The sequence below is a fragment of the Urocitellus parryii genome, chromosome 6 (genome assembly GCF_045843805.1).
Source record: "Urocitellus parryii isolate mUroPar1 chromosome 6, mUroPar1.hap1, whole genome shotgun sequence".
NCBI lineage: Eukaryota > Metazoa > Chordata > Mammalia > Rodentia > Sciuridae > Urocitellus > Urocitellus parryii.
Window position 1 is genome coordinate 4,014,181 of NC_135536.1, and position 26,073 is coordinate 4,040,253.

Below are 26,073 nucleotides of genomic sequence, written 5' to 3' on the forward strand. Positions count from 1 at the left end.
CAGGAGGTCTTGAGATCAGGTGCTGTGAGGCCTCCATCTTGATCAATCTTTTTACTCAAGATTGATTTGGCTACTTGGGGTCTTTTGTGCTTCTGTATGAAATTTAGAATTGCTTTTTCTAGTTCTGTAAAGATTGTCATTGGGCTGGACTTAATGGCTTATGCCTGAAATCCCAGCCACTCCAAAGACAGAGGCAGGAGTATTATAAATTCAAGGCCTGCCTGGGCAACTTAGGGAGACCCTGTCTCAAAATAAAAAATAAAAAAGGCTGGGGATGTAGCTCAGTGGTTAAGTGCCCCTGGGTTCAATGCCTGGGAATAAGGAGGAGGAGAAGGAGGAGAAAGAGAAAGGAGGTTGTCATTGGTATTTTTTAAAAGTATTTTTCAGCTGTCAATGGATTATTTATTAATTTATATGCAGTGCTGAGGATGGGACTCAGGGCCTCACCCATGCCAGGCAAGTGCTCCACTACTGAGCCACAACTTCCCTGTCATTTGCATTTTAATGGGAACTGTGTTGAATCTGTAGGTTGCTCTGAGTAGCATGGACTTTAACAATATTTACTCTTCCAACCCATGAACATGGAGGTCTCCGTCTTTAGTGCCTTCTTCACTTCCTTTGTTGTGATGCTGGGGCTCAAAGCCAGTGCAGGTGAGTGCTCCATCCCTGAGCTAGGTCCCCAGCCCCATCCCCAGCCCTCTTTTTATTTGTTGGTACCAGGGACTAAACTCAGGGGCACCGACCACTGAGCCACATCCCCAGCCCTTTTTTTTGTATTTTATTTGGAGACAGGGTCTCACCGAGTTGCTGAATGCCTCGATTTGTGCTAAGGGTGGCTTTGAACTTGCGATCCTCCTGTCTCAGCTTCCCAAGCTGCTGGGATTACAGGTGTGACCCACCACACCTGGCTCTCTTTTTTATTTTATTTTGAGACAAGGCATACTAAGTTTCTGAAGCTGTCTTTGAACTTGCACTCCTCCTGCCTCAGCCTCCTGAGTGGCCGGGATTACAGGTGTGGCCACCGTGCCTAGCTTTTCAGTGTCCTTCACAGTGTTTTGTGATTTTCATCATAGTGATCTTGATCTTTCACTTCCTTGGTGAAGATTATTTATAGGTTTTTGTTTTGTTTTTTTGTTTTGGTAGCTATTGTGAATGGAATTGCTTTCATGAGTTCTTTCTCTGCAAATGTGTTATTGGTGTATAGAAAGGCAGCTGAGTTTCATATTGATTTTGTGTCACTTGCTACTTTACTAAATTTGTCATTACTTCTGATTGTCCTTCAGGTGGAGTCTTTAGGTTTTTCTGTATCCAGAATCAGATAATCTGAATACAGGGATAATTTGACTTGCTTCCTACTGGTATGTTTTTTCTTTCTTTTTCCTCATTACTCTATGTAAAATTTCTAGATCCAGGTTGGGCAAGAGCAGGGTGGTGGACACTCTTGTCTTGTTCTATGTCTTAGAGGAACTGCTTTTAGCTTTTCCCACACCGTGTGGTGGTGGCTCTGGGTTTGTGATATGTGGCCTTTATTATGTGGAGGTGAAATCCTACTGTTTCTGGTTTGTTAAAGATTTTGTCATGAAGGGATGCTGAATTTCATCAAATGCTTTTTCTGCACCTGTTGCCAAGTAAGATTTTATTTATTTATTTATTTTTGATACTAGGGAGTGAACCCAGGGGCGCTTAACCACTAAGCCTCATCCCCAGTCCTTTTTGTATTTCATTTAGACACAGGGTCTTGCCGAGTTGCTTAGGGCCTGGCTAAGTTGCTGAGGCTAGTTTTGAACTTGAGATATCTTCCTGCCTCAGCCTCAGGAGCCACTGGGATTACAGGCGCGCCCCACCCAGGGCAAGTGAGAACTTTTAAAACCTGTTTTCTTGTGCTGGGGATGTGGCTCAAGCGGTAGCGCACTCGCCTGGCATGTGTGCAACCCGGGTTCGATCCTCAGCACCACATACAAAAACAAAGATATTGTGTCCACCGAAAACTAAAAAATAAAATAAAAAACAAAAACAAAAACCCTGTTTTCTTGAGGCGGAAATGCAGCAAGGAGTTAGTTCAGCACTGGTCTGAACCAGACAGCCTAGAGGTCAACCTGAGGTCGACCCACAGTTCACCTCAGGAGTCAATGTAGAGGTAACCTGTTCTGAGTCCTGAAGCCCCCACGTGCTACCTCCCAGGGTCTTGGATCCTGGGGGGCATGGGAAAAAGGCAGTCCATGAGCCTTTTCTCTTCCTGTAGGTCTCGAGAGTAGGTTGGCTAAGCCTCTCTGTCGAAGAACCATTTTGCACCTGCCTGGGCCCCTTTCCTGGCCACTGCTCCCTCCCTACCATCTCAGAAGGCTCCTTGCCCTTCACTCACCTCCCCTGGGTCACTCCAGGACCCTGGGCAGGAGCTCAGAAGGCTCTGGGCTGGAGGCTGGCTTACCCTCCAGGTGCTTCTACCCGGGCAGCCACAGCCATTGTGGATCAGGTGACCAAATCTAAAGGTTGCCCTGCTCCGTTCAGGGAGGTAGCTGCCCATCCCTGGGGCTGTGGACTCCTAGGAGACAGTCCCAGCTACCCCCTCCTCCCTCTGCTCCCCTTGTTGACAGATGTCTTAATTTTTTAGAAAAGGGTTATTTTTTTATGAGCTATTATCCAGTGTTCTACTGAGGCATTAAAACACTTTATTAAGAGGCTGGGGCTGGGGCTCGGGGGTAGAGTGCTTGCCTGGCACATGCAAGGCCCTGGATTTGGTTCTCAGCACCACATAAAAATAAATAAATAAAAACAAAGGTATTGTGTCCATCTGCAACTAAAAAATAAATATTAATATTTTTTAAAAAGCTTCTTTAGGAGGGCTGGGGATGTAGCGCAGCTGGCAGAGTTCTTATCTTGCATGCACAAGGCCCTGGGTTCAGTCCTCAGCACCACCAAAAAAAAAGCTTCTTTAGGAAAACCTGCCAAGTATTTGACTTGCTGTCAATGTCAGCTTCCACAATGCCTTTTTAAATAAATGTTTTTATAAGTTGTTGATGGATCTTTATTTATTTATGTGTGGTGCTGAGGATGGAACCCAGGGCCTCACACATGCTAGGCAAGCACCCTACCACTGAGCCACAGCCCAGCCCTCCAACAATGACTTTTGCTCTGGGAGTGTGGGATCCGCAGCAAAGACCCCATCTTGTGTCCCATTCACGTTCTCTCCTCCTGTTTAAAAGCCACAGCCATGTGATGCTGGGAACTTCTAGGGACCAGGAAGGGATGGACGGGTAAGGGCAGAAGCCAGGACTAGCCCTCAGGGTTGGTTTGCTACTCTTAATGTTTCCCTTTCAAAACCTGAGGCTGGGCTGGAATGTGCCCAGTGGGGCAGCACTTGCCTGGCACATCCAAGGCCCTGGATTGATCCCTAGCACTGGAAGAAAATAAATAAATCCAGGTGTTGCTGGGTGCAGTGGCACACCCTCAGGAGGCTGAGGCAAGAGGACTGTGTTCAAAGCCAGCCTCAGCAACTGTCTCTAAATAAATTATTAAAAAGGACTGTGGAGGGCTGGGGATGTGGCTCAAGCAGTAGCGCGCTCGCCTGGCATGCCTGCGGCCCAGGTTCGATCCTCAGCACCACATACCAACGAAGATGTTGTGTCTGCCGAGAACTAATAAATATTAAAAATTAAAAAAAAAAAAGGACTGTGGATGTGGCTCTGTGGTCAAGCAGCCCAGGTTCAGTTCCCAGTACACACACACACACACACACACACACACACACACACACACGATTCTCTCAGATTGCTGGTCCTTTCAGGGAAGGTGTTTCCTGTGGCTGCCATAAAGAGTTTCCACAACTGGTGGCTTTACCTTTAGAGATCGAGTCTCAAGAGTTCTGGGGGCCAGAGTCTGAGGTCAGACATTGGCTGTTCTGGCTGGAGGCTGTGAGGAGGATCCATCCCAGAGCCTCCTTGGCTGGAGGACGCTCTGCCCTCTTTCTCGTATCTGTGCCTTAAACCTCTGCCGCCCTTCTCTTACGAGGACACCTGTCAAGGGATTTAGGGTCACTCTAAATCCAGGATGAGCTCATCTGGAGAACTTCAATTACATCAGCAAAGCCTGTTTCTAAATAAGGTCTCTGTCTTAGTCTGGTTTTTTTTTTTTTTTTTACTTTATTGGGGATTGAACCCCGGGGGGCTCTACCACTGAGCCACTTTTTACTTTGAGACAGGGTCTTTCTAAATGGCTCAGGTAGGCCTCAAACTTGAAATCCTCCTGCTTCCGTCCCCTGAGTAGCAGGGATGACCTGCATGAGCCGCTGCACCTGCCTGAGTCTGTTTCGGGCTGTTGCCGGGTGCACCTCAGTCTGGATGATTCACAAAGAACAGAGAGGGGCACAGGAGGGGCTGCCGCTCCGCCCACCACCAGGATCCCCTGAGCACTGTCGACAAAACTCTCCCATCCATACAGCCTTCCCTGCCTCAGAAGACAGAGCTGCGCTTTACAGAAGTGTGGTTACTTCTCTGTGGCCGGTGCCCTCTGAGCCCGTGACCCTGGGCAGGCGTTCCTGTGGGAGCCGGAGCCTAAGCAGCCTGCGAAACAGCAAAAGAGCACCCAGGGTCCTGCCCTCGCCCCAGCCACTCCTCCCCTTTGCAGCCGGAAGGCGAAGGCCAGAGCAGACCTGGGGTTTGGACCCAGGAAGTCTGGCCCTGGACCCGGGAGCTTTTCAGCTTCCACTAGTGTTTGTGGGTTTGGCTCAGGGACCTTGTGACTGATCGTGGGAGCCAAGGGGTGTGTCTTGGGGAAGTGCATTTGGTTTGGAAGCTCCCTGGGGAGAGGTCTCCACGGAGCACTCAGGTGTTCCCCGCACACAGATGGTACTGGGCATGGCTGCTGCGCCGTGGGGACAGCTGCGGGCAAAGCAACCAACACCCCAGTCAGTTAAAAGGGACGGACAAGCACCATCCACCAGGACGCAGGGGACGAAGAGGGTGTTAGTGACAATGCTGCATGTGTGCACATGTGTGTGAGTAGGTGTGTGCATAGGTGAGTGCGTAGGTGAGTGTGTGCGTGTGCACAGGTGTGAGTACATGTACTGTGTAAGTGTGTGTGAGTACATGTGTGTGCATAAGTGTGAGTGTGTGTGAGGGTGTTCAAATGCAAGGACAGTGGCTCCAGGAGACCTGAGTGGAGGGCATTGGAGGGGAGGGGACACCATATGCAGGTGGAGCCCGAGGAGGGAGAGTGCCTGGTGGGGGAGGTGGCCAGGTGGGGTGTCTGGTGGGGGAGATGGGCTGGGGCCAGGAGCAGGGTGGGTGGGGGGCAGGAGAGGTCCTCTGATGGACTCCAGCCCAGAGGATGGAGGGGTGGCATTTTAACAGCCATGCTCTGGCTGAGCAGGTGTGTGGTTTGGGTGGAGGAGGAGTCGGGATCTCTCAGTCTGAGCTGCTGGAACTGAATTTGCTCTGCCCTGGGTGAGAGGTGGGTTGAATGGGGAGATGAGCAGCCTGATTCTGGACCCTTGGGGCTGATGACTTGCATCCTTGGTGGTGACCGGGCGCAGGACTGGAATTGGTAGGACTGGCCTGAAGGTGGGGTCTGGTGGCATTCTGGGTCGAGGTGATGACTCAAACTCTTCAGCAATGTTAAACGTAATGGAGGAGAATGATGATAATCTCACAGCTCCAAGGACGGTCAAGGTCCACCTGTGGGCTTGAGGCTCGCCCACACGCCCACTGTCACCCTCCAAGAGCAGCCCTGTTGGCAGGCACCCTCAGTGCTGCCTAATGCTGGCCTCTGCTGGGCTGTGGACCCCTGAGCCCACCTGGGGCTGGGCCTGTCCAGGAAGCAGCTGTAGCAGGGCTGCTTATAAAGTGTCACTTAAGTGACAAACCAGAGGGGCAGAAAGCCAACTCCCTGGGGTGGAGGGCAGGGGCCTGGAGAGGGGATAAGAAGGGGTGTGGGGCTCCTCTTGGGATCTCGCCAAGGCCCAGTTTGACCTTGGCTAGGAAAGAAGAGTTGAGAGGGGGTGGTCAGGAAGAGCTGCAGATGCTTGGTGTACCAAGGTGACTTCAGCACTACTGGTTGGTTTCCAGGACCTCTCCAGTCTGTCTGCAGGACAACGGGTGGGGGAGAGGCCCTGGTGTGTCTGCCCCACCTAAGCAGGCTTGGGTCCTAGAAGTCAGGGTGGTGCAGAGAGCAGATTAGGCTCCGGGGACTCTGCCTCAGGCTCCCTGCTGTGTGTGTGTCCTGCTAGCTTCCTGCCTCTGTCCGTTGAATCCCTAGGAGGCCTCAGAAACACTACCAGAGCCCAAGCCCTTCTGGTCATGTCCAAGCCCTGCGAGTGGTGGGGTGGTGTTTGGGTAGGTCCAGGGAGCACCTGGAGCCCGGTGCCACCATTCAAGGTTTGCTGGCAGAGGCAAGGAAGCTTCAGGTCTTACATCTCACAGGAGATACATAACAAAATGTACTTTTGCCTCTTTGGGTGTGAAATGCGGTGGCCAAAGGTTTATAAAAGGCCTGTGTGACCAGGTGCCAGGGAACCTGTCTGTAATCCCAGGGACACCGGAGGCTTGGGAAGAGGATCGCAAGTTTGAGGCCAGACTTTGCAATTTAGTGAGTCCCTAAGTAACTTAGTGAGACCCTGCCTCAAAATAAAAAAAAAAATGTGGCTCATTGGTAAAGTGCCCCAGGTTCAACCCCTGGTACAGACAAACCTACATAGGGAGCTTCTGCTTACAAACTTCTGGAACAGGGAAGGGAACTAAAGGTGGGGGCTGAGAGCTTCGGGAATGGGGGCTTCAGATACTTACTGTGTATCATCTAGTTGTCTTTAAAACCAGGTACATGAACTTCCTCTGATTACAAATTTTACAAACTATAAGAAGCGCTTTGCTCTGGTGCCAACCAGCTGATCTAGACCTGGGGTTGGTACTGACTCCAGGACCTCTTGTGAGTGAGGCTGGGGAAGTTGGGAGAGGGCTGAGCAGCTTGTTCTAATTTCACTCTTTTGGTACTTTTATCTAAATTAGTCTAGAGAAACAATTAGAGGTCAGATGAGCAGGTTTGGGACCAGGTGTGGTGGCACATGCCTGTAATTCCAGCTAATAGGGCAGCTGAGGCAGGAGGATCCTGAGTTCAGGACAGCCTGGGCAACTTAGCAAGAACCTGTCTCATAATCAAAAGGGCTGGGGTGTGGCTCAGTAATAGGGTGTCTGTCTCACATGCTCGAGACCCTGGGTCCAAGCACTAGTACTGCAGTAACAAAAAAAAAATAAGTAGGTTTGGGTGTGTCAAAGGGACACAGAACTAACTGAACAAGTTCCAGCCACAGCTGGACAAAACGAGGTAGTGTGATTTATGACCAAAAGCATGAAATCAAGGTGGGTTGATAAATAGAGAAATGGGCCAGATCCAGGATTCTGTGCAGCTCCTCTGTCCTCCAGTAGGAGGCAGCACCCCTCTCCAGTGTGGCTGCACACAGGTCCTTCCAAAGATGACGTGATCTGGAGGGTCACCTGGTTGACTCCAGCAGCCCGGCACTTGCAGTCACCAACTCCCAGGATGCTGTGCGCCGTGCCTGTGCTCCCCTTAGGCTGCGAGGGGACAGTGCTTTGTCTCTGGTCTTCTTACCCAAACCCACAAGCCCAGTGTATTCTCAGGGAATCAGGCGCTCCTGGTCCCAGGACACCCTAAAAAGCACTCAGCCAGTTTCCTCAGAAGGTTTTACTGAAAAACTGTCACAGCCAAGAAGAACCTAAAGAGATGTCTAGCTTCCCGGACAGGACGCTGGGGCAGAGAGAGACCTTACATGGAAACTAAGGAAATCTTCACGAAGCACAGACTTCAGATAATACAAAAAAGGGAGATTTCAGTCTCCACTGGGACCTTTCTTTAAAATGCTCACATGAGAAGCTGGATAATCCCATCAACTTGGGAGGCTGAAGCAGGAGGATCCTGAGTTCAAAACCAGCCTGGGCAAACTAGGGAGGCCCTAGGTGACTCAGCAAGGCCTTGCCTCTAAATATTAAAAAGGGCTGGAGATGTGGCTCAGTGGTTGATGCCTACCTAGCAAGCTGGAGGCCCTGGGGTTGGTCCCCAGCACTGCAGGAACAAAACACCAGGTCACGGGGACATGGCAGGGGCTGGTCTGCATCATTTTCCATTTGTTCTTTTCTTTTTCTTTTTTTTTTTTTGTATTTTCTGTTTATTCAAAGCTTTGCTGAACAGGACTCAGAAGTGGGTTCCAAGGAGCCCAGTGTGGGAAACCTGAGTTTATCAGTGAACAGCATGTCATGTTGGCAATCCCTGGAACATCGTGAAGAATACTTTTTAGGGGGTACTGGGAAGTGAACCCAGGGATGCTCTACCACTGAGCCGCATCCCCAGCCCTATTTTGTATTTTATTTACAGACAGGCTCTCAGTGAGGTGCTTAGTGCCTCGCTTTTGCTGAGGCCGGCTTTGAATTCACGATCCTCCTGGGATTGCAGGTGTGCGCCACCGTGCCTGCCCCCTTCTACTTTTTATTTTGAGACAGGGTCTTGCTAACTTTCCTGGGCTGGCATCCTCCTGCCTCAGCCTCCTGAGGCAATGAGAGTGCAGGTGTGTGCCACTGTGCCCAGCATAACTGATGTACTTTTCAACCGAGTTTTCTTAGATTAAAACAACAACAACAAAAAATCCCCTCTGGGTTCATCCCCTAATACTGTAAAAACCCACTAACAAGTAGAAAGAGAAATAGGGCAGTGGTAATAACTCAGAATCAGTGTGCTTGCCTAGCATCCCAAGGCCCTGGGTTCCATCCCTGAAAGTGCAGAAACAAAAATCAAAACAAACAAAACTTAAATAAAGCAATATGCCAGGCGCAGTGGTGCCCTCCATATACTCAGGAGGCTGAGGCAGGGGGCTCTCAAGTTGGAGACTTGAGACCCAGTCTTAGTCTCAAAAATTAGAAAGTTAGGGCTGGGGTCGTGGCTCAGTAGAGAGCACTTGCCTAGCATGTGTGAGGCATTGGGTTCGATTCTCAGCACCACATAAAAATAAATAAAGGTCCTTTGACAATTAAAAATATTTTAAAAAATTAGAAAGTTAAAAAAAAAAAGGGTTGGAAGTGTAGCTCAGAGCACTTGCCTAGCATGCCTGAGGCAGGCGCCGGCCCCCTCCCCAACTCCAAAAGTAAATAAATAAATGGATAAATAAAGCAGGGGGGTCCCATTTGAACTGCAGGAGCATGTGGCCTCCAAGTCCCCACCTAGCGCTAGGGTTCCAGGACATCACGTGTGGATGAATTCCTGTGTCCCCAGGGGCTTTGTTTTGGCCAAGGAGGAAGCCTGATGGCCTCGGCAGTGTCCACCCCACACGCCTGGCCAGTTGCCGTGGCTGGAAGTTCCCTGGGTGGCCTTGCTGAGGCTGGCCTTGGCCACAGTGCCGGTGGCCCCTGGAGTGCACTCTGCATGTCCTACTGGCAGCTGCCAGTCAGAACAGAGAAGCCCCAGAGTGTGCCCCCTGCCCTTCTGCAGCCGCCCCTGCCCTGGACCCTCTGACCTGGGCTCTGTCCCTGTGCCCTTGATGTTCTTCAGTTAGTGGCAAGTCCACGCCATGGCCAGCCTGAGGCGCGGCAGGCCCAACTGCATCAGGGCAGCGTTCAGCACCACTGGCACTGGGCCCAGCTTCCGGAAGAGGCAGAGGAATGCACGCCGTCGCCTCCAGGTGCCCCTGCCTGCTGCCCTTTGCCTCAGCGGGGTGGGAGGGACCCCCTGGGAAATGCCCCTGTGGCTCTTGTTCAATCTGCAGAGATGGCCTTTTGTAAACACTGGGGTGGCCCGTGCCAGCTCCTTGAGAGTCTTTCTTCAGACCTCTGCCATCCTGGGCCCCCAGGTTCAGTGTGTGGCTCCCCAGAGCCCATGCAAGGCCTGGCCTCAGGGCCTCGGGTCTGGGAGGTGGGGGAGGAGGGGAAGGGCCTTGGGACCTTCCTCCACCTCTGGCTTTGGGTCCAGAGCCGGTGCCAGGTGCGTCTTGTCTGTCTCCTCCCGGTGGCTGGAGCACAGTGAGCACATTGGCTACCCAGGGCTCGGGCTGACCCCTGGTCCTGCTCCTCCCTCCTGCTAGCAGAGGCTCGGCCTGCATCTCAGGCCCCCAGACCCGACCTGCACACCGCCCTGTGCTCGTCCTTCCCCGCCTCGCCAGAGCCGAGGGCCAGGCAGGGCGTGGGCAGCGGCCCCCCGAGTTCCCTGGCCCTGGGTGGCCGCCCTGAAGGAAGGGAACATTCCAGCCCTTTCCCTGCAGGTCAACCACAACAGGAACCACATGGACTTGGCTGAAGTTCTCTGGAGAGAGGTATGTCACCAAGGCCCGCAGTCACTTGTCATGGAGGGAACGCCCTCCCCAGAGCCCTGCCCCAGCCCAGGCGAGCCTTGGGACCAGACCCCTTGGGGCGGATTGTGGTGGTCCTGCGCTGTGATGTCCCCTGAGAGCATGAAGCAGTGATTAAGGAGAGTTCTGCTTTGTTTTGTCTGACATGGGGTCTCCCTGGGCTGCCCAGGCTGGCCTCCCGCTCCGGGGCTCAAGTGAGCTGTCTGCCTCTGTCTCCGGACGGCCTGGGACTGCCGGTGCATCCCACCCCCATATCCAGTCAGTCAGGCTTTTTTTTTTTTTTTCCTATTTGCCTCGAAATAGATCCCAGGGCCTCACACACGCTTGGCAATCACTCTACCACGGAGCTATCCCCCGCCCACTGTTATATTTTAGAAAAAAATGTGCTTTAAAGTCCAAATGGATTATTTTCAGTCTTCCGAATTTCTTTTATTGCAGTACTGGGGATTGAACCTAGGGGCGCTCTACCACGGAGCCATATCTGCAGCCCTTTTTATTTTTTGAGACAGGGTCTTGCTAAATTGCTGAGGCTGGCCTTGAGCTTATGATCCTCCTGCCTCAGCCTCCTGAGCAGCAGGGATTACAGGTGTGTGCCACTGTACCTGATTAACGAATAGTCAATATTAAAATTAATCTCAGTCCAAATTAAAATCAGCCTCAATAATTGACACAGCTCTGGGTAACCCTGGTCCAGGGTGGCGTGAGTCAACAGGGAAGGCAAAAGGTCATTTTAGCCAAAAACCAGGGTGTGAATGAATGCTCCTCTTGGTCTGTGAGTGCTGTCTACTGGCCACTGGGGCCTTGTGGCCTCTTGAGTACCGACTGCTATGTGGCTTGTGGACTAGAGCAATTCTGATTTGTTTCAGAATCTGAAATTACAATTGTTTACAGATGATTTTGTCTATTATCACGTTTACCTTTTATTTTTTGGAATAAATATCAGTGTCACCTGTCTGGAGAGGAAATGAAGGGCTGGGGTGTGGCTCAGTAGTAGAACACAGGCTTAGCATGTGTCAGGCCCTGGGTTCCATCCACAGAACCAGAAAAATACAATGAAAAGAGGAAACAAGGTCTCTGGGGAGGTTTTCACTGCCCACGTGATGTGCCCGGTGGCGGGCCCCCGCCTGGACTCAGCTCTGCCTAGCCCTGGGGGCCTTTCTGGTGTGCGTGCTTGCGTGTGTGCGTGCTTGCACGCGTGTGCCCACATGCACCAGCGTGTGGGTTATGTACTAAGCTGTGGTGTGGCGGAGGAGGGAATCGTTGGTCACCTGATGGTGCCGCAGTGTCCCTGGGCCTCCTAGCAGACCTGGAGGCTGTTTCCACAGGAGAGGGGACAGCGCTTGAGAGCTGCTTGCTGGCTGCAAGCTCAGGGCCTGACTGAGAGGCCACCTGTCAGGTCAGTCTTGGGGACTTGACATTCTCTGAATGAGATGACTTCCACAGCCACTCAGTGAGGATCAGGAAGCAGAAAGTGGAAGGAGGGGACGGTAGCCAGGAATCTGATGGCCTTCCAGATGTGTGTGCACCTGCTGGGGCCTGGGGCCTCCCCCGTCTGTCCTTCACCAGAAAAGGAGGCCTCGCTCCCTGGAAGAGGCATCAAGAGGGAGGAGGGCTCAGACCCACTGATGGTCAGTAGGGCTGCTCCTGGGCCAAGGCTGCCAGTCCTGTGCCTGGCCCTGGGTCACTGGGTCGAGAGTGACCAGCAAGGAGGCTCAGGCTGAGCCCCCAGGATGGCGGGCACTCAGGCTATCTGCGTTCTATGGAATATTGATCTATTGTTGTTGTTGTTGTTTTTGAGACAGCGTCTCACTTTGTTCCCCAGGCTGGCCTTGAACTCCTGGACTCAGGCCATTCTATCTCAGCCTCAGGGTAGCTGGGACTATACGCATGAGCTTCCATGGCTGGCTATTTGATTGAATTTATTTTTTAAAATTCACGTACAGAATGAAAAATTGGAGATGTAGCTCAGTGCTGGAACATCCCTGGGTTCAGTCCCCAGTAGTGGAAAAAATAAAAATCCACTCTAAGGCAGAGCAGTTAAATTTGCCGACACCTCTGGTGGACAAAATAATTCGTGCATCTGCCTCTGTTAGCCATTTGCTGACAGGCTGAGCTTGGCTTTTGTCCTCAGTTTTTAGATTCCTACGATGGTGATTCAGAAGCCTGCCCTGGTCAGTTTGGCTCCTTCTCTGGCTGTTCCCCGGGTGAGAGGAGCAGTGTGCCTCTGTACACACTGAAGTCCAGGAGTCCCGAGGACGCCGGTGTCAACAACGCTCTCCCATCTAAGGCCCCACACTTCTCGGTGAAGGCTGCCTGCTGGGCCCCCATATCCCTGGAAGCCAACGACGTGGACATGCAACCCGAGAGTGAAGTCAGGCTGCCCCTGGAGCACAGAGGCCCCCAGGAGGCCGGAAGGCAGGCGGAGAGGCCCTGCACAGCCCAGGAGGACTCCAGAGCCACCAGGGCACCCAACCCAGCCAGTCCTGTGGAGCTCCTGGAGCTGGGCAGACACCTGCCCAGCAAGGCCAAGGGGACACGGATGCTACCCAGACTCGGAGGCGAGAGAGACAAAGGGCCCAAGCTCTCGCTTTCCAAGAGAAAACTGGAACTTTTACTTGCAGAGCCTGAAAAAAATAAGAGAAAGAAGCAGTTCATGGCCTGACCCAAGGTGAGCAGATTTAGCTGGGGAAGGGGTCCAGAGGCATGTGAGGAGCCAGGTCATGGTGGGTCAAGAGGAACCTTGATAAGCACGAAAGCTTTTCAAAGGAGACATGGGGGGCTGGGCTGGGGCTCAATGGCAGAGCACTGGCCTGTGAGGCCCTGGGTTCGATCCTCAGCACCACATAAAATAAATAAATAAAAGAAAGGATCATGTCCATCAGCAACTGAAAAAAAAAAAAAAAAAAAAAAGACATGGTGTCACATGGTGCCCTTTTTAGATCTTGAATAAGAAACTTGTCCTCATCACCCAGCTTGAAAATGGGTCTGCCTTTCAGGGAGGGCCTCATGTGGCCTTTATTAACCCCTCCTTTCCCCAAACCCAGAGAATTAATTTTACTAGTGTGTGAGTGTGCGAGCGTGCTGGGGATGGAATCCAGGGCCAGACAAGTGCTCCTGCCCAGTTTACTTTCAATAAACCTTTGTGTGTTTTTTATTTTGGTAACAGGGATTTTTTTTTTAATATTTATTTTCTAGTTTTCGGTGGATACAACATCTTTATTTTTTTATTTTTATGTGGTGCTGAGGATAGAACCCGCGCATGCCAGGTGAGCGCGCTACTGCTTGAGCCACATCCCCAGCCCCTGGTACCAGGGATTGAACTCAGGGGCACTCAACCACTGAGCCCCATCCCCAGCCCTGTTTTGTATTTATTTAGACACAGGGGTCTCACTGAGTTGCTTAGCGCCTTGCCATTGCTGAGGCTGGCCTTGAACTCGTGATCCTCCTGCCTCAGCCTCCGGAGCTGCTGGGATTGGAGGCTGTGCCACTGGCCAGGCACAGGTTTCTGAGCAGTTGGTCTGGGCCCAGCCTGTTGGAATGGTCAAGGCGTGGAGTCCCAGAGGGGAGGTGGTTTGCTCATTGAACTTAATCTACTTGCAGACAAAAGCCGAGAGGTTCTGGTGCTGGTGGTCCTGGTCTGGTCCTCTCCAAGTCTGGCTCTCTCCACACAGCAGTAGGACCTCGCTGTTCCCAAGTGCCAATAAAGAGACGTTGCCACAAGGAACTGCTCCTTCTTCATGGTGGGGAAGAGGCCCTGCCTCGGGGGTGCAGAGGAGGACTGTTGGATGTCAGATGCTCAGGTGGCAGAGGGTGGGGTGGTTAACATCCTGCTTCTGGCTCTGCCAGGCAGGGCCTGGCTAGTGGGCTGTCACTGTCCAGCCAGACCCTCCTGTTGTTTAGGTGAGTGGGCCCAGAGGTGAGTTCCCTCTGGGGCCTGGGGGAGCCTGCTGCTCCAGGGGTGCCCCCAGAGGAGGCTACTATGAGGCGGCCCTGCACCGGGTGATGGGTATCCTTTGTGCAGTTTGGGAAAAGCCTCAGGTGCTCCTTGTGGGGTCTGCATGGAAGCCCTGGACCTCGGGGACAGCTGTCCAGGCCTGGACTGTCTCTTCCCCGGGCACCACTGGTGGCATCTGGCAGCCAGGCTGCATCTGCTTGTTGACCTGTGGGCTGGAGCTGCTGGTTGACATTTCTGGCTTCTACTGGGACCGAGAACCACTTGCACACTTGGGCCCTCTCAGTGCGCTCAACAGACCCCCAGACGCCAGGACCTGTTTCCACAAGCCGGCCGCCTGTCACCCGCCAATGTGGATGGGAGAAGCCATCTGAGCCCTGAGCCACTGTGTCCCATCTGGGATGGTGGTGTGGGCGAATGTGCTAAGGGGAGGGGACCCACACCCTTGTCCCTAGGAGGCTGCGGGTGAGTGCCAAGCGCTCCTCCCCAAGCCTCAGGCTGAAGCCGACAGAGGAGGCAGGAGCCGGTCATGCTTAGTGTTTTATTTCATAAAACAAGCCTGGCCGTGGCCTCCAGAGCTCCTGCTGCCAGCATTCCGGTTCCCACTGCCCCCGCCGGCCAGCTTCCTTTCCGTCTCTGTCACTATTTTCTTTTCACAAGTCCACACCTTCCGAGCACTTTCAGGGTCAATGAGTGTTAGACATAAAGGGCAGCTACAAAGTCTAGCTTCACTCCGTGCACAGGACTGCGACGCCACGCTCGTAAAAGCTCCGAGGGTCCTCCTTGGTGGCGATCTCAAAGTCCACAGTGAAGATCAGGTCTGCGCGGGTGAAGTTCAGGTAGACAGGCAAGGTCACCTGCAGGAAAAGAGGAGGACGTGTCCAGGCAGGCCTGGCTCCAGTGCAGGGCAGCCTTGCCTGCTCACTGGGTGTCTTGCAGAGCCCGACCACAGCCAGGGAGGGCGGCCACTCACCACGTTAGCCTTTTTCTCGGGGCTGGTTTGCTTGACCCAGCGCAGCTGCGTCAGGGGCAAGACGGTGGAGATGGCGTTGGAGAGCGACAGCTTGTTGTTGCTGCACGTGGCCCCCTGAAGCTTCAGACCTGCCAGGTAAGGTGAAGCACCCCTGGAGTGGAGCCCCATCACCTTCAACACCCACCCTGGGAGCAATGGCTGGGGCCACCGTGGACACATGCCAGTGAGTAAGCGCCACGCAGGGGCTGGGCCTGAGCTCCACACAACTCCAGCTCACCTGTGACCCCGAAGCTGCAGGCATCGAGGGTGGCACTCTGTGAGGTGGTGACGTTGACCTCCAGGCAGAGCTCCTCCAGGGACCAGCTGTTGGCCTGGGCCACATACTGCCTGGTGGCGGTGATGTAGGCCTCGGGCACAAACAGGCCGCCCAGACACACGTGGATGTTCTGTGGGAAAAGACGCCGGGAAGGAGCTCAAGTGAGTGGGGACTTGTGCCTGTCCCTAGAGCTGCCCGAGGCTCCCTGTGGGAGGGGCTGCTCCTCCCCGTGGACTTCCAGAGTGTGGCCCCCCACCTTTAGCTCCTTGGCACCCCCGGAGGCAGCTGCCAGGGAGATGTTCTGCAGCTGTTTGATCCGCTCGCTGAAGTCCGACACCCACTGGATGACGGTCATCCCAGCAGGCACCGTGTAGTGGGACCAGCTCCGGGGCAGAATCCCTGCAGCACAGAGAGACCTGGGCTCAGCACCCACGGGGCTAAGCTGTGAGGGCTCGAGACTCCCACCGAGATCCAGGGTGCTCGCCCCCTCCTCTGCACCCAGCCTACACCCAGGATGGCCCAGGCAGTCTCCAGTGCAGCTTCCAGGCCAGGTCAGCTGGGGGTGAGCGTGTGTGGAGGGCCACCATCAGAGCCAACCACACCACAGCTAAAAACCTGCACAGTGGCTCAGTGCTCTGGGCACACAGGCTCTCAGGACAAGCGCGAGAACCCTGGGGCCTCCAAACCCACACCCTCCCAGGGCACCATGTCCAGCAGGCTCCCGAGGCCAGGCCTGACCAGGGCCCTGTGGCCTGTGTGGACAGAGTCCCCAGATAGGGGGCCTGGATGGCAGCCCCTGGTGAAGGCCTGGCCACTGTGACAGCGCATCTCAGCACCTTTCACGAGCTCGTTGATGAGCGTGCGCAGGTAGTTGGTCTGCTTCTTCTTTCCTTCGCACACCTGGACGACATCAGCCAGGTCCTGGCGCACGTCTTGGAGTAATTTGGCTCCCATCTTCACTTCTCTCTCAAAGAACCTGAACAAAGGATCCTAAACTCATCCAAAGAGGAGAGGAGGCCAGAGAGAAGAGAATTAGGCGAGGTCCCCTCTTCAGCAGGAACGGGAGAGGGGTGACCTCTGGGGAGCCTTGGACTCCCAGCCCACCCAGAACTGCTGGCTGCCTTAGTTGGAGACTTGGGGTGGCCTGGCCAGCTGACTGCCCTCAGGAGGACTAAGGGTCACTCTCCTCTCTCATGGAGCCCAAAGGCTTCCAGGCACCGAGGGTGAGCCTGTCTGAGGCTGGACTTGCCAGGACCCCGAGCCCACAGCAGCGCAGGCTACCTTGATGTTCTCCACGGTGCGCTTGAGGTGGCTGAGTGTCTGGGGGATGAGGTGCAGCCAGTTGGAGGCCGTGGTGTGCAGCGTCCTCATCCAGGCGGGGCGCCCGTCGGAAGTGGAGTCCGTCCTCGTTTTTTTCTCGGTCTCTGCGTACGCCAGGTCGTCCTCGTCCTCCAGCATCTGCATCTTCAGCATCTTACTGATCATGTCCACGCCTGGGCACGGTGCCAGGGGCAGGCAGAGGGAGGGAAGCACAAAGGGGAGGACAGACTTGAGCGTCGAGGCCACGGTGGGGTCAGCTGGAGAAACTGCGCGGCCTCCAAGGCCCTGCCGTGCCTGCCTTCATTTCCTTGGTGCAGGGGACGGCACCTGGGGCTTTGCAGTGCTAAGCACCTGCTCTACCACCCAGCTGGTTCCTGACCGTAGAGCACAGGAAATGGCTTGGCCAGAAAGGTAAGATGACAAATGCAAAACGACTGTCACCTGGTGACGTTCATGGCTGGCAAACCTGAACCAGTGCTGGGCATGGTGCACACACCCATAACCTCAGCAACTTGGAGGCGAGGCAGGAGGCTCAAACTTCAAATGAGTTTAAAGTCAGTCTCCACAACTTAGCGAGTCCCTGTCTCCCAGTGAAAAAGGGCTGGGAGGCAGCTCAATGGTGAAGACCCGAGATTCGATCCTCAGAGCCAAAAACCCAAAATGGAACTACCCAGTTGGGTGCAGAGACTGAAGAGAAGCTCTTCTCGACCCAAGGGCTCTGAAGGGTGATTCTCTGCTCCACGAGCCCCTCAGCTCTGTGAACGCAGAACTGGCCACCACAGGGCCTTGTGGTGCCCTTCGCCCACGGCTTCCACACTGCCATCCACTCTAGGGGATTCCTGAACTGCACGGTGCCGCCCACCATGGCCAGATTTTCCTGGAATGCCAATCCCAGCTGACTGAAGGCCCCTCGGTGTGGGGCTCTGGGTGGTGGCCGCCCTGTCCCACTGCCCATCCACTGACAGCTGAGGGCCAAGTGCCTGAGCTGCCAGCACCGCTGCCTGGACCCTGGCTACTGGTCCAGGCCAGCCTCTGCTACGTTCTCCCATGGGACTGGGTGTGGTGATGGGCAAGAGGCTCCTGACAGTGTTACTGGGTCATGGGGTTCAGACAATAGTCCTTGCATCATCGAGGTGGGAGGGTTCAGGGCAAGTGGCCCAGCACTGAACTGACGAAGTCAGAGCCCCATCCCACCTAACCTACTGGATCCCTGTGGTGGCCAGGCCTCAGACCTTCCTTGTTTCCTAGCTAAACCCACATGGCCACAGCTAAGCATCCTGCTTCTTTGAGTGAACAGGTGGCGTGGCTCTGAGGCCTGAGGCCGGTGTGCCTGCCCTTCCCTCTGGGCAGTGGCTCCTCTTCACAGAAGCACCTGCAGGCACCCAGGCCGACCCAGGCGAAGGTGAGCCATGGCACAGAAGCACAGCCTGCAAGAGTCCGACCTGCCTGCATCTACTCAGGTGAGCCGCCTGGGCCAGTCTCCTCTATTCTGGGCTTTTCTCTCCTGAAGACGACCACTCCTCAGATGGTGTCTTAACTGCCTTCTGGCTCAAAGCACTTCTGAACGTCTTGGAAAATAAACTTTGCAAATAAGAAAACACATTTCCAAGGCAGGCCGTTCCCACGCGCTGAGCCAGCACCCCTGGCCAGGGGCTGTAGCAAGAGGCCACGCAGGCCCAGCCCCACCCAGAACACAGTGGCGGCAGCAGCAGGGCTGGGGCAGTGCAGGTCACCCACCCTGGGTGGTGAGAAGGACCCTCTCCGCGTTGTTGGGCAGGCCCAGCCAGGACGGCGTCTGGGTGTCGGGGAGCAGCTCCACCCACTGCACAAACTCCTCGCGCCTGGAAAACCGGCACATTTGGGGACAGCATTAGAGGCCACATGGGCAGCGCCTCCCACCCAGGACCACACTCCCCAGGGAAGGCAGGGGCGCACCTGATGCCGTCGGGCATCTGAATGTCCTTGTGCCCATCGACCTTGCACGCCAGCTTGAACTCGCTGTCAAAGCTCCTGGTGGTGAACAGCCGCTCCAGGAAGGTGTTGAGCAGACGCTGATCGAACTCGTTGTCCACCCGCCCGCCATAGATGGACTGCGCCATTAAGGTCTTCAGGGCGGACCATGGGATTTTATCGGGTGAGATGTTCTGCCTGCCCTGGGGTGAGGAGTGGTCAGGTCACACTTGGGCCAAGGAGAACCCACTTCAGCCAGCAGGTGCCACTGTCTGCTGTGCTCGGCTGCTACTAAGCTCAGCCTGTCCCTCGGACACTAGTCCCTCCGCTGCCCTCATGACCTGTGGCACCTGAGCGCCTCCCAGGTGGCACCGCCCACTTGCCTTGGCCGTGTCATCCAGCCACGTGTCCACTGTGTCGCAGGCTGACCGCAGGTCAGACTCTCCAAACTCGTACTTCTTTGACCAGCCCAGGGGTGCGTAGCGCAGGCGCTCCTGGATGACGGCGTGGAACCAGGCCAGCAGGAAGTACAGGCGGGCACGCTCGTTGGGAGACTAGGAAGAAGTGACAAGGACAGGCATCATCAAAATCACATGGAAACAGTGCAGACGCCACATCAGAACCAAAGCCCTGCCTGCCAGGAGCCGTCCACACTGATACCTGGGCCACCCTCTAAGTGATATGGGGACTGCTGGTAGAAGATGCCATCCAATGACACTTGAAAAAAATGTATTCAGACAACAGACAATATGGAGACATTTCCTGAAAACATGGATCACAGCACAAAATGAAAAAGCACTAAATACAGAAAAAATTAGCCCTAGGTTTGTTTTTTTTTTTTTTTTAAATGGTACTGGGTCTTGAACCCAGGGATACTCTACCACTGAGCTACATCCTCGTCCCTTTATTGTAATTTGAGACAGGGTCCCGTGAGGTGGCACAGGCTGGCCTCCAACTTGTGATCCTCCTGCCTCAGCCTGATGCAAGATTCTTGCATAATCCCCTTCCTCTTGTCCAAGCCCTTGTCAAGTCTGCATTTGGTGCTGGGAGAATTCTGTGTGGCCCCAGGGCACCCATGTTGGGTCCTGGTTCACCGTGGGCCAGTCTGCTCCTTCAGGAGTGACTGCCATGCCCCAGGCCCATGGTGCACATGGACATTCACCTTGTCACCTGTGCATAGGAAGGAAGTGCTGCCCACCGTTAACCAGTAAACACATCATGCAGTTTACCACGAGGCACAGCTGGGATGAGAGGCCCGCTTCTGAGTTCAGAAGGGACCTCGTGTCTGTGTGCACAGGAAGACGGCGTCAGGAGGACCTGCTCTTTACCTTGCATATCCGTGAGACAGGGATGCTGCTAAACGTCCGTAGCATGTTGGCCTTCACCCCCGGCGGTGGCTCAAACACAAAGATGCGACCCGCACGGAGTAGATTCACAGGCACCTGGGGAGGACACAGTGCCTGTGACCACGCTGATGGACGTGCAAGCAGTCGGCACAGGAGGCCAGGCCGTGCACCAGCACCGAGTCCCTGTCTTCACTCACCTTGGGGTTGATCTCCATGGTGAGGAAAAGGCGGAAGCAGGCATGCGGCTGCAGGGAGTGCAGCTTTTTCTCCAGCTGCATCAGCCACCCTGGGGCCAGGTGCACGTTCTTCAGCATCACCCACCTGCACACAGGAGAGCCACCGCCACATGTGGGTCCCTGCCAGAATTCTCGGGGACGTGGGTTTTTAAATGAAATCCAAGCAGGCCTACCTGCCCGACTTCACAGCGGTGTTTATCGCCTTATCTGCTTGGTTAAAACCTTCCGCTGAGCCTGGCACAAGGGAGCTTAGTGTCAGCAACAGCAACTTGGTGCTCCAAGGCCACCATGGCCCTGTGAGACCACCGAGAGCCCTTACCAATCGCAATGGAAGTGATCTGTGTGTTCTGCTCGGCCGCGAGGTCCTCCACGTGCCCGCTGGCATCATACCCAGGCACAGAGCACATCAGGACAGGAGTGTTTGGCTTCACCTGCAGATGAAGGAGGCAGAAGTGAGAGAAGAAGACATCATGTGCCTGTCCAGGGGCGTCCCAGGGTGCGGCTGAGATGCAGTCTCTGGGCTGAGGAGAGGGCAGCAGGGAGCTGGGCAGGTTAGGGTCCTGAGCAGTGCCTGGTGTTGGAGAAGACTGCAGCCAGGAGGCAGAGCAGAGCTGGGGAGTCGGGGGTGGGCAGCTGCTGGTGGGAAGTCAGGGGCACGGGGCTAGGGCATTACCTCTGTGCCCACAATGTGGGTCAGGTCGAGCGGCTGCTCCATGATGGACATGAAGGACTCCCCCAGGTTCGTGGACACAAACACATGGGCCATGGCCAGCAGGCGATCAGGCCGGAAAGCCTGGATCAGGAGCAGGCGGTGGACAGCCTGCCCAATGGGAGCTGAAATGAAGCGTGCAGCTAGCTGAAGGACACGATCGTGCCAGTCACCTGGTCCACTCAGAGCACCTGCTGCCCCAGCACAGGGTGCTCCAGATGCGGTCAAACCCCACCCCAAACCTCTCGTTCTCCTGGCCTAGAGGGCTTCCCCACCTCCTGCTGCTTCTCCAGCCCTGAACACCCTGCGACAGGACACACCTGGGTGCCATTTGTTGATTATTTACTTACTTGTAAAATGTGTGATCACAAGAGGGTCCCTCAGTTTTAACACTGAACTACTCACCTTGGGAACCAGTGGCTTGAAATTTTTTGGGAATGTCACTTCAAGCAGAAAACCCCTCACTTAAATTCAGGCCCAGAAAGGAGACCCCCGGGGGCTGGGACACCACTCACTTGCAGGAGTCTCCTCACTCCAGAGGTAGGGCACTGTCTGTTCCGGAGAGCTGCTGTCCAGCCAGATGCCAAACTGCTGTGGAGACAACACAGAAAGCACTGTGGGACAGAGCCGGCACTTTGTGTGGTACTGGGGAATGAAACCCAGGGCCTTGCCCTCCCAGAGCTGACCTCGCGGCAGAGGCCGAGTGGGCGCACAGGAACGCACAACCCAGCACTTGAGGTTATGCAGCATGCCACCTTTATATTTTAAAATATTTTTAGTTGTAGATGGACACAATACCTTTATTTTATTTATTTTTTATGTGGTGCTGAGAATCGAGCCCAGTGTCTCACATGTGCTAGGCAAGCACCTTGCCACTGAGCCCCAGCTCAAGCCCCAGCAGGTGATCGTTACTGCCAATTCCTGGGATGAGGCCGAGGTCCCAGCGGTCCATCCTGAGGAGTCCCTACCTCATCTGCCTGAATCTTGGAGATCAGGTCTCTGAATGCAGGAAGACAGCTCAACCTCACGACCGCCTCTGCCTGCTCCACAGTCAGCCCCTGGATCTTGGGGGTGGATCCTGCACTCAGAACCATCTCTTTCCCTCTCAAGAAGTGCTGGAACTCTGCATCGTAGGTGGGCTCCCTGAGGAGGGTGGACAGGCAGGCAGACCTTGGCTTCTGTTGGCTTAAGTCAATGTACCCTCATGTGAAGTGCCAGCACCCACAGAGTGGCCTTACCCCACGGTGCCCTTCAGTTTGATTCTGGCCAGCAGCATGGCGAAGGTGATGTGATCCTGATGCAGCATGCCTCTTGCCACCCGGTTAAACGCCACCTGAGGACACATGGACATGCATGTTCCTCAAGTGTTTTTTTTTTTTTTTCTTTATATATATTTTAGCTGTTAATAGACCTTTATCTTATTTATTTATATGTGATGCTGAGAATCGGACCCAGGGCCTCACACATGCCAGAAGAGTGCCCTGCACTGAGACCCAGCCCAGGGCCCCACACATGCTGGACAGAGCTCCTCCACTGAGCTACCCGACACCCCTGCCCCGACAGCGGGTCATCCACCTGGAAGAGGTCCTTGGTTATGATGGAGAGGCGCTGGGTGTGGTCGGTGATGCCCTTCAGGTTCGGGTTCTCATACAGGACGTTGTGGTAGATGTCCAGGAAGAACTGCAGGGAGTACTGGTACAGGAAGTGGATCTGAAAGGAGGCACAACGTCAGGCCACCCAACCGGTACCACACAGAGGCAGCAGGCCCCGGCTGGGTGACCCAGGGTGTCAGGTCACCTGCTTCAGGGACTCCATGGTGAAGTAGATGCTGCTGCAGGCAGTGGAGAGCGGCAGGTACTGCTGGGACACTGTCTCCACCTCCTGCATGACGATGTCCGTCTCCTCCACTTTCCTGGTGACCTCGGCAGCCTCCCTCTTGAGGTTCTCCAGAGTTGTTATAATTGTGTCGTCATCCAAAATGCGCCCCTTCACCTCATTCAGAGCTTGTAGCAGAGACTTTTCCAGCTGACGTAACCGTAGCTGGAATTCTCCTGCAGTGATACAAACACACTTTGCTGTAATACATTTGTTCAAAAGGAAAGAGTGCCCTCCCAAGTGTGCAAACTCAACCACCGGGTCCTCCCAGTCCCTCGGGTCAGCCTCCTTGCCTGCACCACCCCTTGCAGGTGGGCCACAGGCCCATACCTTGAAGCTTCAGGAGGTCGGAACGTTTCTCGTCCACATCAGGTCTTTCTGCTTTGAGGACCTCATTGAGACACTGGCTTTGCAAACTGCTTCGGGTGACTGTGAAGTTCACAAAAGTAACCCGCGAACAGAGATCCGGTGGGAACTCAACCTGCCGAAGTATGCAGCAAAACAGTCTTTACCCTGCTGCCAGACCACACGGCCAGCGCTCCCCTGTGAACCACCTCATTGCTTACCGTCGGGTCCCGGGTGGACAGGAAGATGACGAATGACGGTGACAGGTCTATGTCCTGGTCACCCAGGGTAATCAGCACTCGCCCCCCGGTTCGCCGGACTTCGCGGTTCAGGACTGGATTTAACACTGGGTCATAGCTTTCCACGTCCTGGACGGCACAGGAGGAAAGCCAAGCTCACCTTCAGGTGACTGTGTGCACTATGACTTCCCACCTAGAAGCCACCAGCCACTTAGACCTGCACGGCCTCATAGATTGCCCCGGTCTACATGTGGCTGCTTAGAACTCAGCTCTTAGTCACATTGGCCACAGAGGTGCTCAATAGCCACATGTGGCTCGTGGCTCCTGAGCTGGACACCTGACTGTGAGACATGTCACCACACAGTATGCTCTGGTGGGCAGTGATGACCTCGACCCTCTAAACAGAATTCTAAATGCAAACAGTGCTTTTGTTTGATGTGTGTGTGCATGCATGTGTACACACACATACAAATAATATATTTAAACATATATATACATATGTATATATATCTCCAATAAATTTTTTTTTTTTTTTTTTTTTAGTGACACTGGAGATTGAAACTTTCTCCTGGTTCTGGTAGCAAACCAATTCTAATGTTGCCAGCATTTGCACATGGTTTAGTGTTACTTTACATCAACTGTTTTGAAGAAAAGTAAACACAGCCCTAAAAGGAATTCACTCTCAGAAGCAGGTCTCAAGAATGCAGACATGAACACCAACCTGGACCAGAAGAGGGTTGCCAAATCTCAGCGCACTCTCCAGATTCTTTCTGAAGGCATCATCCAAGAAACTGGTACGTGTTATTTTACGATCCTTATACTCATTCATAATGAATTCCGTGGCTTGTCCGGAGGGGTCAATGATCAGTGGATACCTGAGGATGAGGCCACAGAAGACAGGTTATTAGGTCCAGCAGGGAAAGCAGGGTCCCTGACAAGACAGGAAGTAAGAAAGGCCATCACCACCACTCAGGGTGACTGCTGGACATTTCCAGATTTACCAGGGAAGACAGACAAGACTTGAATGCTTCATGTGCGATGAGGTCACCCCTAGGGCATGGTGGCCTCGCCTATGATCCCAGCAACTAGAGGGGCTAAGGTAGGGGGACCCAAGTTCTAGGTTAGCCTTAGCAACTTAGTGAGGCCCTGTCTCAAAATAAGAAGTAAACAGGGTTGGGAGTATATAGCTCAGTGGTAGAGTACCCCTGGGTTCCATTCCCAGTGCTATGGTAGGAGGTGGGGACCCATAAGCTTGAGTCATCTGCTGTAGAACTGTGACAAGCAGGTTGCGCTCAGAGCACCTTGCCTCTCTCCCAAGGCCAAGCAGCCCACGTCTGCATTTGCTACCCTCCCAGCCAACGGCAGAGGCAGGCATTAACGACAACGCCACGGCATCACTGGAGGGTCCTGGGGGGGGCTGGGGATAGGCTGCAAGCCTGGCAAGTGCTCTGCCTTCGCCACACCAAGCCCAGCGGCATAGGAGGGGCCAGCATCCAGGGCTGGGGAGTGGCCCTGGAGTAGAGTCTGGCTAGCACGTGTGAAACCTGTACCACAGAGGAAAGATCTGGCTTCTTAGTGTTTGCATAGGCAGCACCCTGTCAAGTGAGATGCCATTCCATCACTCACAACCAGACTGTAAGACAAGAACTGTCCCCAACTCCACTTCATTAGGAGGAAACAAAGGCACAGAGGGGCTAGAGTCAAGGGTCAGCTGGCCAGAGACCCCAAGAGACCACACACCAGGTAGTAATGATTCCTGGCTTGTGCAGAATTTGGACGCTGTTGAAGATCCTTCCAACCTCTGGTCACCAGATCCCCTCCCCAGGTGCCTGTTTTAGCAGGTGTCACTCCAACTACACAGGCAGGCTCAGGTGTCCAGTCACCTGTTGAGTGTCCTGGGGGACACCGAGCTCCCTCCAGTCTTTTGGCTGGCACCTGTATCCTACAGGCTTTGCATTTTCATTTGTGCCAGGCAACTGCTGAGGACACCCAGGGGCGGGACTCCAGGTCAAAGGCTGGGGGGTTTCTCATGTAGACAAAGGCAGCCCCGCACACAGACTGTATGACTGACTGGTGCCATGCAGCACAGCCCGCAGGCCGATTCCAAGTGGCCTCTGGCAGAGCCAACATGTTTTTTTGTCCTCAGGACAATGGCACACAGGAAGGGCTCAGCAGAGGTTTGAAGATGCTTGAAGATGTTTTCGTGGGGTTAGGAAGAAGTCTGGGACGTTTTTCAAGCCAGGGGACTCGTTCTGGTTGGAAGTTCACTCACTCTCAGGGTGAGGGGACTTGATGCAGTTGGTCCTGAGGCTTCCCTGTGGCTTCTTGCACCAGGCCCACATTCCCTGCAGTTATGTTTCACTTCTGCTGTGGTTTGCTTTCTCTTTTCTTTTTAGACAGGATCTTGCTAAGTTGCTGAGGCTGGCCTCGAACTCACAATCCTCCCAGCTCAGCCTCCTGAGTAGCTGGTATT

General features: G+C 54.2%; 2 protein-coding genes across 3 annotated transcripts in view; one reads left to right on the forward strand and one right to left on the reverse strand.

The window, feature by feature from the left end:
* Positions 1-9,565: 9,565 nt before the first annotated feature.
* LOC113200368 (uncharacterized) lies at positions 9,566-13,997 on the forward strand. Its single transcript, XM_026413772.2, has 4 exons — positions 9,566-9,676; positions 10,253-10,303; positions 12,471-13,007; positions 13,940-13,997. The coding sequence occupies exons 1-3, from the start codon at positions 9,566-9,568 to the stop codon at positions 12,999-13,001; spliced, it is 693 nt and encodes a 230-aa protein (XP_026269557.1). The 3' UTR covers positions 13,002-13,007; positions 13,940-13,997.
* An 828-nt stretch (positions 13,998-14,825) lies between these two features.
* Positions 14,826-26,073, reverse strand: part of Dync1h1 (dynein cytoplasmic 1 heavy chain 1) — a 64,802-nt gene continuing 53,554 nt past the window's right edge. Inside the window, exons 57-78 of one of the 2 annotated variants that reach the window (XM_026413775.2) lie at positions 24,322-24,475; positions 23,583-23,729; positions 23,347-23,497; positions 22,939-23,192; positions 22,717-22,851; positions 22,380-22,474; positions 22,110-22,284; positions 21,657-21,729; positions 21,106-21,266; positions 20,752-20,863; positions 20,606-20,666; positions 20,394-20,517; positions 20,179-20,292; positions 19,234-19,404; positions 18,836-19,053; positions 18,638-18,741; positions 16,862-17,073; positions 16,417-16,570; positions 15,837-15,979; positions 15,542-15,710; positions 15,265-15,392; positions 14,826-15,148 (exon numbers count right to left, since the gene is read on the reverse strand). In XM_026413775.2, coding sequence (XP_026269560.2) covers positions 15,020-15,148; positions 15,265-15,392; positions 15,542-15,710; positions 15,837-15,979; positions 16,417-16,570; positions 16,862-17,073; positions 18,638-18,741; positions 18,836-19,053; positions 19,234-19,404; positions 20,179-20,292; positions 20,394-20,517; positions 20,606-20,666; positions 20,752-20,863; positions 21,106-21,266; positions 21,657-21,729; positions 22,110-22,284; positions 22,380-22,474; positions 22,717-22,851; positions 22,939-23,192; positions 23,347-23,497; positions 23,583-23,729; positions 24,322-24,475 — 3,184 coding nt within the window. In that variant the 3' untranslated portion in view covers positions 14,826-15,019. Of the gene's footprint in view, positions 15,149-15,264; positions 15,393-15,541; positions 15,711-15,836; positions 15,980-16,416; positions 16,571-16,861; positions 17,074-18,637; positions 18,742-18,835; positions 19,054-19,233; positions 19,405-20,178; positions 20,293-20,393; positions 20,518-20,605; positions 20,667-20,751; positions 20,864-21,105; positions 21,267-21,656; positions 21,733-22,109; positions 22,285-22,379; positions 22,475-22,716; positions 22,852-22,938; positions 23,193-23,346; positions 23,498-23,582; positions 23,730-24,321; positions 24,476-26,073 lie in introns of both variants that reach the window. The other variant, XM_026413774.2, reaches the window with a different exon arrangement.

What these genes read in the sequence shown, in the direction of transcription:
- LOC113200368 (XM_026413772.2), top strand. Translation starts at nt 9,566, where the DNA reads ATGGCCAGCCTGAGGCGCGGCAGGCCCAACTGCATCAGGGCAGCGTTC. An exon ending in ATGCACGCCGTCGCCTCCAG is followed by an intron (nt 9,677 to 10,252) that starts GTGCCCCTGCCT and finishes CTTTCCCTGCAG; the next exon opens with GTCAACCACAACAGGAACCA. An exon ending in CTGAAGTTCTCTGGAGAGAG is followed by an intron (nt 10,304 to 12,470) that starts GTATGTCACCAA and finishes TTTTGTCCTCAG; the next exon opens with TTTTTAGATTCCTACGATGG.